This window comes from Drosophila navojoa, chromosome X (assembly GCF_054131105.1).
Source record: "Drosophila navojoa isolate 15081-1374.11 chromosome X, UAZ_NAV_1.0, whole genome shotgun sequence".
In the NCBI taxonomy this organism is placed as follows: Eukaryota; Metazoa; Arthropoda; class Insecta; order Diptera; family Drosophilidae; genus Drosophila; species Drosophila navojoa.
Genome location: NC_142895.1, coordinates 33,089,959 through 33,107,558, shown reverse-complemented (window position 1 = coordinate 33,107,558; position 17,600 = coordinate 33,089,959). Strand labels below are relative to the sequence as shown.

Sequence of the window (17,600 nt, the reverse complement as noted above, 5' to 3'; positions counted from 1 at the left end):
ATGTTTTTTAGTCAAACTGTCTTTTGCTGAAAGTCTTTGTGTAAGCGAAAATCGTATTACTCTTTACGCGACACTCATTTGAGATCGTGACACCAATGAGTCAATGCGAAGCGCTTGACCAAAACAAAGAGAGCCGCTTTTTATGTTATGTTATGAAGCAGAGCATATTCGAAAAAACGATCAACTATCATTTGCAAGCTATGATATAAAATTAAGAAAAATTATAATTATTTATCCCGCGCTTTTGACGATATTATCGTCCACTATCGAGACATTGAACCATCGATAGTTCAGTCGCTCGATAGTTCCCGACCATCGATAGTGACGATAGTGCCATCGATAGTTTGACACCTCTATTTTCAATGGGAAACCAAAAATGCTCATGATGATTCCTTCTGTCTGTTACATACTTTATCACAAAATCATTATACCCTGATTTCCCATTTTCAATGGGTTCAGGGTATAAAAAGGAGAACGATAAAAATATATAGTGAAGTTCGAAAGTTCCCCCTACCCATACCATACCATACCCCCTACGGCGGCCACGTGGTCGAGGGTAGAAAGTTCGAGAAGCGGCGAAAGAAAAACATAAAACGGTAAGGGCGCCAAAAAGTACGGCACGACCCAAAGATCGGAAATATGCACGTGCACACGCATGGGCACGCGAGTTATGCAACAAAATAAGCTTAATCAAATGCACTTGTGCATGGGAATAACGATAATGACCAGATAAGCATAATCATGCAGAAATATTTAACAAGATTTCTGATTACCGATGTATACACTTTACTATGATGGTGTTTAGTTTCGTATTGATCTTTATTCTTCTGAGCCTGGGTTTATATACCCAGACTCATGTATAATTTCAACCCTTAAATATAATGTATCTATTGCTGAGTGTGTAAGGCTCAGCATTGGGCTATTACATATTCTTATCTTATCGCTGAGTGTGTAAGACTCCGCGTTGGTCTATTAGCTATTCTTATCCTATCGCTGAGTTTGTAAGGCTCAGCACTTGTCTCTTACGTTATCTTGTCGCTAAGGGTCAGAGTCGTATTTTATTTCTAGTTTGACAGTTCACACTTTCACATGTGGTATCTATTTTAAGTATGCCGTCTGTCGAGTACATAGATTGTATGTTCCCATACTTATCATATTTCTATGTTCATGCATGTTCATGAACATTCTGCGGGGGGCCAGAGAAGGTGATAGCTAATAATTGCTGTCTCTGGTTTCTTTTCTTAATTAGGTACAAGACAAATAGAGATATTATAATTATTACTAGTCCCAGAGAAATATGTCCATTCATTGTGTGAAGGAGAAGATCGTCAATGTGTACTTTATGACGGTGCAACTCCTTAATACTCTGTTGTACCCGTTGTAGCTCCACTGAGTTATTTACGACAATGTGTTGAAGTGGTGTTGGATCCCATGTGGTGTTCTGGTCGATTATTTTAAGGAAGAGTGGAGCGTACCTCGCCGTATTTGAAGATACTAGGTCCTGTGGAGTTATAATGTTAATTTTACCTATCCTGGCTGAGCATCCAGCGAGTAGCTCGACTATGCCTTGGTTTGGCAACAGGACCATGTCCTCGTAGTTTCCGCATATGATGTGGGCTGACTTTTTCTCAAACACTTTAAAAAGCCAGCGGTTTTTTCCATTGAGTTTTTTGACGAACGTGTCCTCCTCGTATTCCATCATCTTGCACGGCTGCTTGTTGCTCGGTTTTATTGGAGATATTTCACAACTTTCGTCATCTGCATCTTCCCATGCCCAACTTCCTTCACACAGGTATGTGATCTCGTCTTCATGCCGGCAATGGCTCAATTCCATTTCAGTCATTGAGTGGTATGCGTTTATCTCAGTATTGAAAATAAGGAATTTCGTTTTTGTCTTCGGAATAACTTTTCTTCCTTTCAGTACGAGTGGTATTGGTATTACTTCGAAGAGAGTGGCATGCTGGTTTATGTATATTGGTAGCCTTGCGTCTATGATTAGCACATTGTCCTTAAATATTGCTTGCGCTTTCATTAGTTTGTATACTAGCTGAAGCCTTTTCGGAGAATTTTCGCCAGGAAGAAGTTGATTCCTCTGCAGTTTCTGTTGGATTTTGTTGAGTTCAGCTAACATCTTATTTGGTTCGACTAGGGACGGGTGTACTTTTCCTTGATTAATATCCGTCACCAGGGCAATTACTGCTGACTGGAGATCCTCGGTTTCCTCAATCCAGCTTCTCACTTGGTTGATCAACATAAAGAACTTTATGGACTCTTTGTAGACGAAAAAGTTCTCTTTTATAGTGCTTGCCATTTTATTTATCTCCTTTGTAACCCTTTCAAAGTTTTTATTCACTTCCTCTGTAGTGGTTTGTACAAGGTTTGATGTTGCATTAATGATGGATGTTTGGTTGCTGACATAATCACTTAGTCGCTTTTCGTTTTTGATTATTGTCTGCATGTTTTCTTCCAGTCTGTTTGCGGTGCCAATATCGAAAAACATTATGAACCGTTTTGATCTGTTGGCTGTTTGGGTGATAACCTTATTTTTTTTCTCTAATGTTTTTCAATTTTAACATTATTGTGCTGCTCACTGTTGTGCAGTACTCGTTGAAATCGCCCAATTTTTCGCAAATGACGCTTGTTTTATTCATTAGCTCATCTGCTTGATTTAGCACTTCGAAGTAAGCTTGCATGTCATAGTAGAACAGCATCTGCCAGGTTGAAGAGACGACTTCCACTTTTCCAAGTTTATCCATTAGCATTGCCGTTTGTGGATCCATATCTTGAACTTTGAGTTTGGTGGTTGTGTTTATAGCAGGTATAATTGTAGTACTTGCTACCTGCAATATCATTAGCAGACTTAAAATTGTCGCTTTTCCGGTCACAGACTTTGCCGATCGTGTTTTCCTTCGCTCTTTCGGAGAGTCGTCTTGCTTATCCTTTTCATTAGTGGGTAGTAAACATATCTTGTTTACTGATCTTTTAACTTCACCAATATTTGTTTTTATTGTGACTACTCGAACTTTATCATCTAGTCCTTTTGTAGTTTTGGTAATTTTTCCCATAGGCCATCTAGCGGGATGTGTATTTTCTTGTTTTAATAAGACAAGTTGGCCTTCTGTGAGGTTTGTATTTGCTTGCCGCCATTTGGTTCGCTGTTGCAGTGATGTTAAGTATTCCTCCTTCCATTTCCTCCAGAACTCTGCTCTGATTCGTTGCATGTGCCTCCATCTATCCAGGGATCCGATTTTCCGATGCTCGTCAAAGTGTTCTGGAGCTCCGATTAGTGGTCGTCCAACAATGAAATGACCTGGTGTCAATATGTCGTCTCCCTCTGTGTCATTATTTAAGGTAACTAGGGGTCGTGAGTTTAGTACTGCTTCAATTTGACATAGCAGTGTCGAAAACTCCTCAAACGTGAAGCTGTTATCGCCGATGACTCGCTTAAGGTGGTGTTTTACGGATTTTATTCCAGCTTCCCATATTCCTCCCATGTGGGGGCTTGCCGGCGGGATAAAGTGCCATTTTATGCCTTCTCGTTCCAGCACTGGTGCGATACTGCTATTTTCTTTTATAGCTGCAACCAGCTCCTTGTCCAATATTCTAGCGGCACCTACAAAATTAGTGCCGTTGTCTGAATACATATTTTCACTTTTGCCTCGTCTTGCAAAAAACCGATGTAGAGCTTCTAAAAACTTATCTGATGATAAGTCACTGACAGCTTCCAGATGTAGGGCTTTTGTGGCCATGCATACAAATAAACATATGTACCCTTTGTATGACTTTTGGCCTCTTCCTTTGGAACATCTAATTTGGAAAGGCCCAGCGCAATCAATGCCCGTGTTTTGGAATGGGTAATCGCCAGTTACTCGATACACTGGTAAGTTTCCCATTAACTGACTGGCCATTTCCTGTTTGTACCTGATGCAGGTAACGCATTTGCGTAGATATTTCTTTAATGTGTTGCGTAAGCCGACAATCCAGAACTCCCTTTGAATGAGGTTTCTCATAAGCTTCAGTCCGCCATGTAGGGTTTCCTTATGTGCTTGGTTTATAATTAGCCAAGAAAGATGTGATTTTCCAACTACAATTGGGTGCTTCACATTATATGGCACCAATGCACTTTGGAGGCGGCCTCCCACACGTAAGACCCCGTCACCATCCAGAAATGGGTTGAGCGCTTGTAATTTACTCTTAGCTTCCAGTGGTTTCCTCGCTTTGAGTAAATTTATCTCTTGCCCAAAATCAAGCTGTTGTTGCAATTTTATGATGACTGTTTTGGCTTGCCTTAGTTCTTCGACTGTTAGGTGTGTCGGCTGATACTTCTTTCCTCTTGATTTTGCAATAAATCGTAATATGTAAGCCATCACACTTATTAGTTTATTTATTGATGAGTACTTTGTCAATAGTGGGCTCAGGTAATTTTCTTTTGTTGTTATAGTTGCTACTATAACAGTTTCTGGCACTTCAAGTTGTGGCCACTGATGTGGTTGTTTTGTCAACCACTCAGGCCCTTTCCACCATATGTCGCATGCTGCTAAGTGTTCCGGGGCAATTCCTCTTGAGGCAACATCTGCTGGGTTGTCTGCTGATTTGACGTATTTCCATTCGACGTTCGGCAGTCTTTTGTTTATCTCGTCTACTCTAGTTTTGACAAACTTATCTTTGCTACGCTTGTTCTTTATCCAAGCAAGCGCAATTTGTGAATCACTCCATGCTAGCGTTTTGATGTGATTTCCTACTAATGCTTGAACTTTATCTAATAGTTTGCATAGTATGTGGGCTGCACATAGTTCCAATTTGGGGATTGTCTTCTTGTTTTTTATTGGGTTTACTTTGCTTTTTGCTGCTAGCAAAGTGATTTTGTCTCCAACCTTTGTATACACCACCGCTGCGTACGCTTTTTCTGATGCGTCACAAAATCCATGTAGCTCCGTTGGATCAGTGTTCGATTTTCCCGACCAGCGTGGTATATTGATTTTGGCTAGCTCTGGTAATGCGCTTGCGTATTCTTGCCAGTAATTGACGAGACTAGGCTCCAGTTCTTCGTCCCAAGTTAGCGGTAGTTTCCATAGCTCTTGTATGAAGCATTTTCCTTGCAGTGTGACTGGTGTAAGCCATCCCAGTGGATCGAAGATTCTTGCCAATTTAGACAAAATTAGACGTTTTGTAATGCGCTCTAATTTTGGGCAATCGACCACAAAGGTAAACCCATCCCTTTTGGGGTCCCATTGTAACCCAAGGGTTTTGACAGACTCGTCTTTGTTTATGATTATTTTTTCGGTTGAGTCGCCATCTTCAATTCCAGCAATGATTCTGTCATCATTTGATACCCATTTTCTTAGATGCATGCCTGCCTTTTCCATGATATCCAAGATTGTTGTTTGAGTGTTGATGCAGTCCTTTATCGAGTCGCCTCCAGTAATAAGGTCATCCATGTAAAAATCTTCTTTGATTGTTCTCATTAGCTGATCGTTTCCTTGGCAGTGTTGGTTTGCTAATTCATGAATACAGCGAACAGCTAAGAATGGTGCGGCTGCAGTTCCGTATGTCACTGTAGTTAGCTTGTACTCCTTTATTGGCATTTTTTGGTCGTCTCTCCATAGGATGTACTGATATTCCTGATCAGCTTTGGCGACCTTAATCTGGCGGTACATCTTTTCGATGTCGGCTGTCATCACATACTTCCATTGTCGCCATTTTATTAAGATATCGAAGATATCCTTTTGTATTTTGGGCCCGACTAGCATCACATCATTTAGACTTAATCCATTAGAAGTCTTTGCTGAAGCGTCGAACACTACTCTCAACTTAGTAGTCAGGCTGTTTGGTCTGATTACTGCTTGATGTGGCAGATAGTATTTGCCTTGGTCGATAGTGTCTACCGGTTCCATATGACCTAGCTTTAGGTATTGATCCATGAAGTCTTTATATTCCTTAAGTATTTGCGGATGCTTCTTGAATTTTTTCTCCATTTGTATTAATCGTGCCATAGCCTGTTTGCGCGAGTTTCCTAACTCGAATTCTTTTTTAAATGGTATGGACACCACTAGCCGGCCTTCTTTATCCCTTTTGGTTGTTTCCTGGAATATTTTCTCGCACTCATTTCTTCCGAGTCGCTTGAGTTACTTTCCAGCTCCCAGAAGCGTTCGAGGTCATCCAGGCATATCGTTGTTGTTGCGCTGATCACCTTGTTGTTTGATGATCTAGCTATATTGCCGGAAACGATCCATCCAAGTTCCGTTTTTGTCCCAGTGTTTCGTTGACTTTTTTAACATTTCCCAACATTATTAACGGAAGTAAATCAACGCCAATGATTACATCGATTCTGCTGGGCTCGTTGAAATGTGGGTCTGCTAGTTCACAGCCCATCCAGTCTTTATTGACATCCATGTCAATTTTCTTGCTCGGTAGAGCTCTTTGCAGTTTTGGCATCACAAGTGCTTGCGTGGTGGTAACGAATTTGCTCGACATCCTTGGCTTGATTGTCAAACAAACGCTGTTTTTTAGAATTTCAACATTTTGTGAAATTCCTTGAACTTCCACGTTCCTTTTTATTTTGCGCAGTTTTAGCTGTTGTGTAGCTTCCTCCGATATTAACGTTCTTTGCGAACCTCCATCGATGAGAGCTCTTAGCTGCTCGTATTTTCCGGACTTATTTTTGATCCGAATAAGTGCAGTTGCCAGCAACGTATCTTGTCCGTTGCTTTCTTTGAGACAATTGCTGCTGAAGATCTCGTTTTTATTCGCTTCCTCGTGAAGCAAATTGTTGTGTGATTTGGTGCAATACTTGCATGCCAAATCTCTTCTGCAATCTTTTATGCAATGGGCGCCTAGGCATTTAAAGCATAGAGCGTTTTTAGTTGCGAACTCCTTGCGTTTTTTAACTGGCTCTGCTTTAAATCTTGAGCACCTTGTGATGTCGTGGCTATCCAGTTTGCAAAAACGGCATCTTTTGTAGCTCGTTTTCTTCGCTTCCGTAAGCGTCTGGACGGCCCTTTTCTGTACTGCGTCTATTGAATTATATAATTGATCAATAAACTCCAGTACATCTTTCAAGGATTGAATTTCTCTGGCATGTTGCCAGAAAGTTGTAGGACTTCTGTCGAGAATTTTCGTAGCAAAATCTGAGCGAATAGTACATCAGCATCGTTACCAATTTGGGATACATCCTTGGCGATGTGAATACACTCATTTGCTTTATCCAAGAATTGGCGGATCCTGCTTTCATCATCGTTTTCCAGCAGTTCCATGTCCACTAACTGGTTAACGGCGTTTGCGAATATCCTACGCTTATTTTCATAGCGTTTACATATAAGTTCCCACGCCGAATTGTAGTTAGCAGACGATCCATTTAACAAATGGCTCACTACCATTTGGGCATCTCCTTTGAGGCATGATTTTAGGTAGTTCAGTTTCTTTGTGTCACTGATATCCTTCCTTTTGTGAATCATGTCGGAGAACAAATCGAAGAAATTTTTCCAGTCTTTTGGATCTCCATTAAATTGAGGAAGATCCGATTTTGGTAGCTCTGGAACGTCTTCTTTCATACTGTGAAAGACACTTAACTTTCTGTTAAGTTTCTTTGTCAATGTGTGGACTTTAACTTCCAAAGCGTCTATGCCGTCGATTTCATGGGTGGGCTTATCATATTTCACCTCTAAATCTATAAGCGTTGACTGGACTTTGTTCCATAGGAACTCTAGGGTTTCTTTGCAGTCTAAAGTTTCCTCCTGGTTCATGAGCTCTAGATCGGCATACACCTCTTCAATGTGCTGCTTTAATGCTAGAGCTCTTTTATCCACAAGTTCTACCATTTTATCCATTGGGCTCGCCTTTTTGCGTGAAAGCATTGCCTCCTGTTGAGTATGTTTTTCCATTGATATTTCGGCTTGCATTTGCCAATTCATACTAGTGGATGGTTCGTCGGCATCTATGTCGGGGTCGATGGCTTCGACCTTCATCAGCTCCTCTTTGTAGGTCCTGATTTTTTCCATTAATCCATCGTATATTTTCTGGGTAAAATACGCATGATGGCTTGGGATACCGAGTTTAATTAGCGTCGAGTGATTGGCAGCGAATTCTTCTACCAACTTATCCACGACTGCTAGTGAATCCTTTTCAGCTATGGCTTTTAAAATGATGTCATACAAGTCTGACTGCTTCTTTAGCATTTCAATAGCCTTTCCTGACATCATCTTTTTGCGGTTGTTGTAGTATTTGTATATTTGTGATTGATTTTCTTTTTGGCTTAACCCGTTGGAGGTATTTTTGTTTTGATCGCCTTGTTGATCTTGCTGTGCCTCTACTCACAGCGTGTTTTGGTAAGCCAAAAGGAAATCACTTCTTATTTAAAAAATAATTTTCCACTTTAATATACACTTGTTACAACTTTTGATATTTGGTAGTCTTATGGTACGGCTCGAAGGACCATGAACGAATACACTTTACTATGATGGTGTTTAGTTTCGTATTGATCTTTATTCTTCTGAGCCTGGGTTTATATACCCAGACTCATGTATAATTTCAACCCTTAATGTATCTATTGCTGAGTGTGTAAGGCTCAGCATTGGGCTATTACATATTCTTATCTTATCGCTGAGTGTGTAAGACTCCGCGTTGGTCTATTAGCTATTCTTATCCTATCGCTGAGTTTGTAAGGCTCAGCACTTGTCTCTTACGTTATCTTGTCGCTAAGGGTCAGAGTCGTATTTTATTTCTAGTTTGACAGTTCACACTTTCACATGTGGTATCTATTTTATGTATGCCGTCTGTCGAGTACATAGATTGTATGTTCCCATACTTATCATATTTCTATGTTCATGCATGTTCATGAACAGCATTCGAATTCGGGTCACTACCAGTCAATGCGCAGTGTACGAAGTGTTGCCCAACGATGCGGATAGCCTACATTAGGCAACCCTTTCACTCTTTGTATACCCTTAACTCATTTTCAATGGGGAATCAGGGTATAATGGTTTTGTTAAAAGTATGTTAAAGGAGGAACGAGGCGTGACAAACGCCACAAAGTATATGTACAGGGTGACGAGCTGAATAAATTTAGCCCTGTCCGTCAGCCTGTTCGTCTGTACGTATGTATGAACGCGTCAATATCGAGTGCATATCGAGCTATTCTTTAAAAATCGATAACGATTCCCGTTGTTTTGTTATCGATTAAAACATTATCGAAAACTTGTTATTTATTTATATCTCCTACATCTTTAGGGCTACAGTCTCCAAGCTTTAAATGTAGACTAATATGTTTTTTTTTATAACTATATATGTGTGTCTGTTTGTGTGTATTTCTTGTGTAAGAAAGACACGAAGAAATATTGAAATATCAATTCTCAGAAGGGTTCAGGGGATTTTGTATAAGAGCAGTATCATCTTGGTATTTCTTAATGGTTATGTATGTAATATTAAATTGAAAATATATATAGCAGCCGGTCCGTTGGCGGCGCCACCAGCGCAAGACCGCGACTTAAGCTTCATCCAATATTGTTAGAGTTTAAGACACTTTTCTAAATAAAGATTCATTCCAAATTTCTCTTCAACGGAGCACATCATACAATTACATCTTACATCCTGGAAGATTCAACAAGCTGGGCCAAAAACGGTTCCTCTGTGACTGTTCTACCTAGCCATACATCTATGATCTATGATTCTCTTACTGATGTTATTGCTGGAACAGCTTCCTCGGCCTCTCGTGTAGAATCGCCAGCAGACTCCCTCCGCAACATTCTCCAGAACTGCAGCAGTAAACTATGTGAAGACCTGCACCAGCCACAGCCAGTGCAACTAGTTGGGCCGCTACATGAAGAGCACAACACCAGAGCAACAGCCAGTAAAGCCATGCAAATAATAGACTGCTCGACTTTATTGCTGATCAATGTAGCGTTGCGTGGAGCACCGTTTTTTTTTTCGGTTATTTTCTGTCGTTGTCCGTCTTGTCGTTGCGGCCGTCTGAAGCTGCGTCGCTCTGTTGCTACCCTATACTCCAGAAATGAAGTGGGTATATCTGCTTTGCTTAAGCTATATGTTATGACTTCATGATTTCTCCTAATTCTAACAAAGGTGCTTAGAACTACTATATTATTTGGGAAGAAGGTCGGCCCTGGAAAATGTGAGACTTCGCAGACTGAAGGACATTGACATATACTTTGAGCAATTTAGGTGCAACAGGTTTGCCACACGCCTAAGTTGAAATGTATTAAGGTCATCTTGAAGTTGTAGATGCCCATTTGCACTGTGGCATGTAAAGCAAAGTCTGTAGAATGAGATATACATCATTTATAACAAATAAGAAAGCTGAGCCCTTCGAGCAACTGATATTTTAATAACTTAGTAACGACTGCACTTGGGCTGCGCTGCAGTGTTGGCAATATTATGAGAATTTATTTGTTGAATAATTGAATTTTAAAGACGTACATGAAACTTTCAGAACGTAATCATAATGTTTAAATTTATGTATATATTGAAGCACAAGTCTATAGTATTTTAAAGACGCCTTTTAGAAATTTGAGGGTGAGGGAGTGGATGAATGGATGGGGTGAATTATAACAAAAATCGAAATTCTATAAAGCACATATCTACATTTAAAATTAGGCGACTCTACCTCAAAAGATGTTCATTTGCATTCCGAGAAATTATCATATGTCGAAAAATGTAACTTTACAAGAAAAGTATTTTTATAATTTTGTTATTGCATGTTAGAACTGACCAAACAACACATAGATGAGACATGTAGAACAAATTTTTCTACAGCTCAAAACTATTAAGTTGGTCGACCGTACTTCGTATTTGCTCGGCTCGGTCGCTGGAGGTTCGAGCAATGAAAATACTGCACGACAAAAACAGTGCGCTGTGAGCGCTCAATCGAAATGGTCCCAATTCCGTATGAAGCACAGCTGTGAGCCATTTTTTATACTGTCTCTCTCTCTCTCAGTCCCTCTCTCTCGCTCTCTATGGTCGCTGAAATCATCACTCTCAGCCGCCCACAAAAATTTCAATTTTTGTTCACGACGATCCCAGCTCTTTCCTTTTAAGTGAAGGGTATACCGAAATTTTTTAAGCGTTTGCCACGTTTATACAAAATGCTAGCTTTTTCATTTTCTAAAAAGGGTATGAAAGTGTTGATGCTCATAATAAAAATGTTCTCGCGATGAGCATGCACACACACAGTCTCCGTTGCTACATGTATTATGAGCATTTGTATGCCTGTGTGCGAAGCTCTTGCTGCCTGTAGAAATTTTGAAGCCCAGCATTTGCATTTGGTCGATCAAGAGAAGTGCTCACATACATACATACGTATGTGTATATGTACATTTGACTGGGTGTACGCATGCGATGCGATGGTCACAATTATGGAATATCACTTGTAGAAGCATTTGTATGCCTATGTGCCTTTACATGTGTGTGTGTGTATATGCATGTGTGTAAGCATGGGACATGAGCATTGGCGTGTGCCTACCTCAACTTAGAGCTGTGTGAACGATTTTGTGTTCGAATTGCATGTAAAGGCACATAGGTACACACAATCAAATGAACATATACACATACATACATATGTATGTATGTGAGCACTTCTCATGATCGACCAAATGCAAATGCTGGGCTTCAAAATTTAAAAATTTAAATTTATTATTTTTTATGTTTTTAGTCGATAACAAAATATTGAAAGTAGTTACCGATTTTTGGGCAAATTCTATATACGCGTGGACCTAGGAAAAAAATTCAAGCGTTCAAATTTACGGACAGACAGGTAGGGCTAAATAGATTCAGCTTGTGTGTGATCATGCCCATCGCGAAATCATATTCTTTATGCGCATCAACGCTCTCAAACCCTTCCCAAAAATAATCATCGAAATGCTTACAGTTTGTTTGCATGAGCGTAGCAGACACTTGAGATTTTGGTATGGCCTTCACTCATATGGAAAGAACTAGGAAAGGAACACACACACACACAGGGGGTGAATATAGGGGTGGGGGGTTAATATCAACAAAAATCGAGATTATATAAAATACGTCTGAATATATATTTAAAATTTGGAGACTCTAGCTTTAAAGATGTGGGAGATATAATTTTATAACTGATTTTCGATAAGGTTTTTATCGATAACAAAATAAAGGGACGAGTTATCAATTTTTAGTGATAAGCTCGATATGTGCGCGCTATATACGGACATATCTTATATCTTCTGAAATCGACGCGTTCAAACATACGGAAAGACGGACAGATAGACAGACGGACAGGGCCAAATCGACTCAGCTCGTCGCCCTGATCAAGAGTATATATACTTTGTGGGGTCTGCCACGCCACTTTCTGCCTGTTACATACTTTTTAACAAAACCATTATAGCCTGATTTCCCATTTTCAATGGGTTCAGGGTACACAAAGGAAGAAGGGTATATAACGGGCCATTTCTTTTGAGTTCTTGCAGAGCGTCATCGTGCTATCTTTCACTAACTGAGCGAAAAAATACCGAGCCGAACAAATACGAAGTTTCTTGATATCTACGAGACAGATTTTCACTACCCGAGCCAAAAAATACCGAGCCGAACAAATACAAAGTTGATTGATATCTACGAGACAGATTTTACGGTGTGGAAAAAATTTGTTCTACATGTCTAGGCTGTGTTCTATGGTTAGTGGCGTAACAGAGGTCACTCAGAATCTATGAATAATGTCAGCACGCTTGACCCAACGTACACAAATCCAATCCGCTGCCGGCATCACCGTGATCGTAAGAGCGTGATTTTTTTAAAGCCAATAAACATTCCCAATAAAGTCAGACGAATGAAGAGTAAAAAATACAAAATGAAGAATAAAAAATTATATGATATAAAAAATTTATACATATAAATATATACATATATCGGCGGCTCGCCGATCGCCACCTTTCAAATATTTATTTATAACTATAAAGTGGTAGCAGTAAGAAGATGATTTCCAATGATTATTTGTAATTTATAGTGGTACAGTAAGAAGTGGTACAGTAAGAAGATTTCCAATGATTATTTATAATTTATAGTGGTACAGTAAGAAAAAGATTTCAAATGTTTATTTAAAAAGACCGCCAAAGCGCAAATAAATCATCGGCGATCGGCGGCGTAACTCTACATGGAGAGTTCGTGTGCGCAGAGTTGCGCCGCCGACGCCGAGCGCTGATCAAAAATGAGGAGATTTTTAGTAAGTGAGTGGCCACCGCGAAAAGCGTACGTAATTGAAATTTAACATAGCTGAAATTTAAGAGTTAGCAGCTGGCCGCCGCGAAGAGCGGACATAATTGAAATTCGACATAAGTTGAAGATTTAAGAATTAAAAAAAACTGTGAACTGAAATGTAATAAAAATAATATTAATAAAAATATAAGTGAAAAACAATAGATCGCGAGTGTGTTCGTGGGGCAGAAAAGAGAAAAGCGGCGGAAAACTGGCGGAAGAAGGCAATAAGAGAGAAGAGGCAGAAAACCGGCTGAAGAAGGCAATAAGACAGAAGAGACGAAAACTGGCGGACCCTTGTCGAAAGGCTACTGCACGTGAGTCGTTGCTTATGCTATTTTCCTTATCACCTATCCCCTGCCACATTAACTAGAAAAATCCGCCCTGGTATCTCATTTTTCCTTCGAAATAAAATAAATTTCTTGTGAGAGTACCCTGGGCAGACTGAGTCTGCCCCAGCTTTGAATTTTACTACCTTACAATATATAGCTAAAAATTAAATTGTATACTAATCGATAAACTTTGGTATACGATCTGGTAACTGAATGTCCATATCGCTTTCAATTGATCACTTCAAGCCTACTATTATGTCTACCTAATGCAATAAAATTACGTACCTTGGTAAAGCAGCACCGGTCACCTTATGTTGTTTAAAAAGATCAACATATTGGGGCAGCTGAACTGATTGTGCCAACCAATCGGTTGTTTGTTCAATGGTCCAATTGTGCACTTCTGAGCGTAACCAAGCATCCCACAATTCCTTTACTGAGATATGCATGTCATCATTAAAATGAAATGCTTTTTGACGTTTTTCATAGCCAGAGTCATATTTAAGCTCTTCACGTAGAAACTATTGAAAGAAATAAAAAAAATTAAATTAAAAACAAGTAAGAAAGCTCTAGTCGAGTCTGCTCGACTACGAGATCCCCTGAACCCTCCTAGCAACTGATATTTCAATTATATTTCGTACACACACACACATATATATATATATACATGTCGAAGTGCAAGTAGTACCATTCTTACGAATTAGAAACTCTTGCGGTTGTCATGGCTATAAAGCATTTCCGACATTATTTGACGGGCAGAGAGTTCGTCGTTCTTACTGTTTGTAACTCATGTGGTGGGCATATTTACAAACGTTCACGTTTGATTTGCAGTATAGAGATGGCAAGAGAATGGCTTATGCCGACTTCTTTTCGAGAAATCTTCCATCCACTAATGCGATTAATATTTATAAGATCCAGGAAAAGCGAGTTAATCTTTCAGAAATATCTAGTGATTGACTAATGGCTGAACAGCGCAAAGATGCTGATATCAGTAATATCGTGAAAGAGTTGAAAGAGAATTCTCTGCCCGAGGACTTGATGAAAACTTATGAGTTAAGAGGGGGAATATTATATCGTAAAATCCAGAGAAATGGTAGAGCTCAATCCTGTAATCATGGTCTGTAATCAATCAGATTCATGAATCAATCATGCATTTACGACAGTTCGTCTAAAGTTGTATTACTTGCAAGATTTCAAAGTCGTCTTCAGGCAAAACTCAGGTTAGACTTCATCCTTGACAAATCGTGGCACACAATACACATAGACATCACAGGAAAACTAAGTGGGAAGTCTGATCAAAAGGAGTATGTTTTTGTCCAAATAGATGCTTTCACTAAATTTGTCTTTTTAACACACACGGTCAAGATTGATGCTAAGAGCTGCATAAGTGCTGTGACATCAGCTGTATCAGCTGATCAGCTATCAGCTGTATGTTTGGAGTACCAAACCGCATAATTGCCGACCAGGGTAGGTGTTTCGCCAGCACAAAGTTTAGTTTTGTTCTAAACAGAAAATATGCTTGCATTTAATTGCGACGGGCGCAAGTAGAGGAAACGGATAAGTTGAACGGACTATGAACACCTTGAAAAATCTGTTAACTGCAGTTGAGACTAGCAATCGATCTTGGCAGGACGCGTTAGGAGAGGTTCAGTTAGCTTTAATTTGTACAGTAAGTCGTATAAAGGCAAGTCCTTTAGAATTGTTTATTGATAAGGTTGCTCGTCCGTTGGGGCTGCTCCCACTGTGCGACACGACACATGAGGTCGATTTGGTAGAATCAAGAGCACGGGCAGCGGAAAATATTTCAGCAGCAGGAGCTTACAATAAAGCGCGATTTGATAAAACCAAAGCTAAAGTAGTTAGATATAAAATAGGCGACTTTGTGTTGTTGAGGAATGAAGAAAGGCATCAGACGAAATTAAGTCCCAAGTTTAGAGGGCCGTTGCAGATACTTGAACTGTTAGACGGAGATAGGTACATTCTTAAGTCATTGACGAATAATAGAAAGTACAAGTATGCTCATGATGATATAAAGAAGTTACCGGAGGGGTATGTACCAATTGAAATGGAAAGTTGCGACGAGCATTTGAATATTATTGAAAGTGAAGCTGTTGAGAGAGACAGTAATGAAGTAAATGAAAGAGACACTGTTGCAATAGACAGTAATGAAGTAAATGAAAGAGACACTGTTGCAAAAGACAGTAATGAAATAAGAGATGGTGAAATGTTCTGATCGTTGCGTGTGACACATGAGATAATTTAATGTAGAACAAGTTAAGGTTATGATAATGCGAACAATTATGAAGAAATTTGAGCTAAGTCGGAAGATAAATTTATGTCAATCTAAGAATGAAACTATAATCAGAAATAAGATTTTATACAAAACTGTAAGAAAAAAAATGTATAAGAGATATACAGTTGTAAGGGATCAATTTATGAGATAAAGCGAAAATTATATCTTATGCTTAATAATTGGTAAATAAATTGAGGTATGTGGAAAAGCTTGGTATAATATTACACGAGGCCGAGTTAAGGTCAGGATGGCCGTGTCGAAGTGCAAGTAGTACTAATATGTTGGCGCGCACTGTAATTGTGCTTCTATTTTCCTTTATGCGTGCCTTCGCACTTGTGCGTGTGTGAGTTGAGCCTGTGTGTTCGATGCCCATGAACAAAGAATACTCTATGACAGAGTATGGTGGTTGTTTTGGTCACACATAAGCGCAACTTGCATAGTGAAATTATTGAGAGTATTTGGTGGTCAGTATGTGAAGCGTTGTTTGCTATTTCGCGAGTGTTGTAATTTCATTAGAATATTGCATCAGCCGTTTGGTGTGTAGTGAATGGTCGAATATGATTTGTAGCATAGAAATGTCCCGTTGTAGCTGGGCGACAGCTTTTGTAGCTGTCGCTGAGTGTGGTTCGGTGGCAAGCTCAAGAAATGGTTGAGACAAAGAGGTCAGTAACGTTTAGAACTTGTCCACCGCCGAAATGATGACTTCTAATCAGTCCCCAATAGTTGAGTGCCAGGCACCCAAGTCGCTATACGAAGCGTTAGCCCAAATAGGAGTTACCCTAGAGGGCTTGTCTGCCTTATTTGGGGGTCAGCGGCATATAAATGCCTTAATTAGAGAGGAGCTGGCTGGCGAAGCGTTCTGTAATCGACCGGTCAAAAACTGTGAGGTACAGACCACGCCGGCCAAGAAAGTAGTGGAGAAAGCTAGCGTTAGAGCAATTGCAGGTAGCAATACGCCCAAGCAATCAAGGGAAGTTGCCTCCGAACAAAGGAAAACTCACTCAAAGAAACCGAGGCCCAATAAAAGTGCAGCGATCCCAAAAGAGCCAATGGCTCTGCAGGCTACCACTGAAAATCCAAACCATGCAGGTCGACAGACAAAGGACGCAAGCCTGGCAAACCACCGGAAGAGCCATCGTCGTATAGACCAATCTGCCTCTTAGACTTCCCATGGTGTCTGAGGTGTTTGAGAAACTGGTTTGCTCTAGGCTGGAGACTTGTATTGCAAGCGCCAGAGGCCTGTCACCTAATCAGTTTGGTTTCCAGAAGGCCCGTTCAACAACTGATGCGCTAGAAAAAGTTGTTGACCTGGCAACTTCCACCATCCAAGGCACCAGATGGAGGCACGGAACGAAGCAAAACTGCATCATCGCGACACTGGATGTAAAGAATACCTTCAACACAGCTAGTTGGGATATGATACTGAATCGCTATCACAATATAATATCCTTAAATACCTTAAAGAGGTAATAAAGAGCTACGTCAGAGGAAGAACACTGGTATACAACACGTTTGAGGGTCCCCAAACTCATACAGTGTACCCCAAGGCTCAGTGCTGGGGCCTCTCCTATGGAATATCATGTACGACGACGTACTGCGCTTGGAACTACCAGCATGATAGACACAAGATTAACTTTCCGTGTATAAAAAGGCAGCTGATTCTTGTAGATCTTTCTCAAGAATTATGCTTAACACGCGGGGACCAAAGCAGCAGCGGCGTCTCCTTCTAATGATCGTCATAAGGTCCGTCATCCTCT

The 17,600-nt window shown here is 40.1% G+C and overlaps 1 protein-coding gene and 1 long non-coding RNA gene across 3 annotated transcripts in view; both read right to left on the bottom strand.

Moving 5' to 3' along the window:
* Positions 1–17,600, bottom strand: part of Stim (stromal interaction molecule) — a 138,962-nt gene that overhangs the window by 89,706 nt on the left and 31,656 nt on the right. For both annotated transcript variants that reach the window (XM_089264648.1, XM_089264649.1), the window contains exon 4: positions 13,839–14,071. In XM_089264648.1, the coding sequence (XP_089120774.1) occupies positions 13,839–14,071 (233 nt within the window). The remainder of the gene's footprint in view (positions 1–13,838; positions 14,072–17,600) is intronic.
* LOC149090888 (uncharacterized) lies at positions 1,109–4,304 on the bottom strand. The gene is made up of 2 exons (XR_016197477.1): positions 4,089–4,304; positions 1,109–4,037 (listed from the first exon to the last, which is right to left on the bottom strand). It is a non-coding gene; the product is annotated as an uncharacterized LOC149090888 (long non-coding RNA).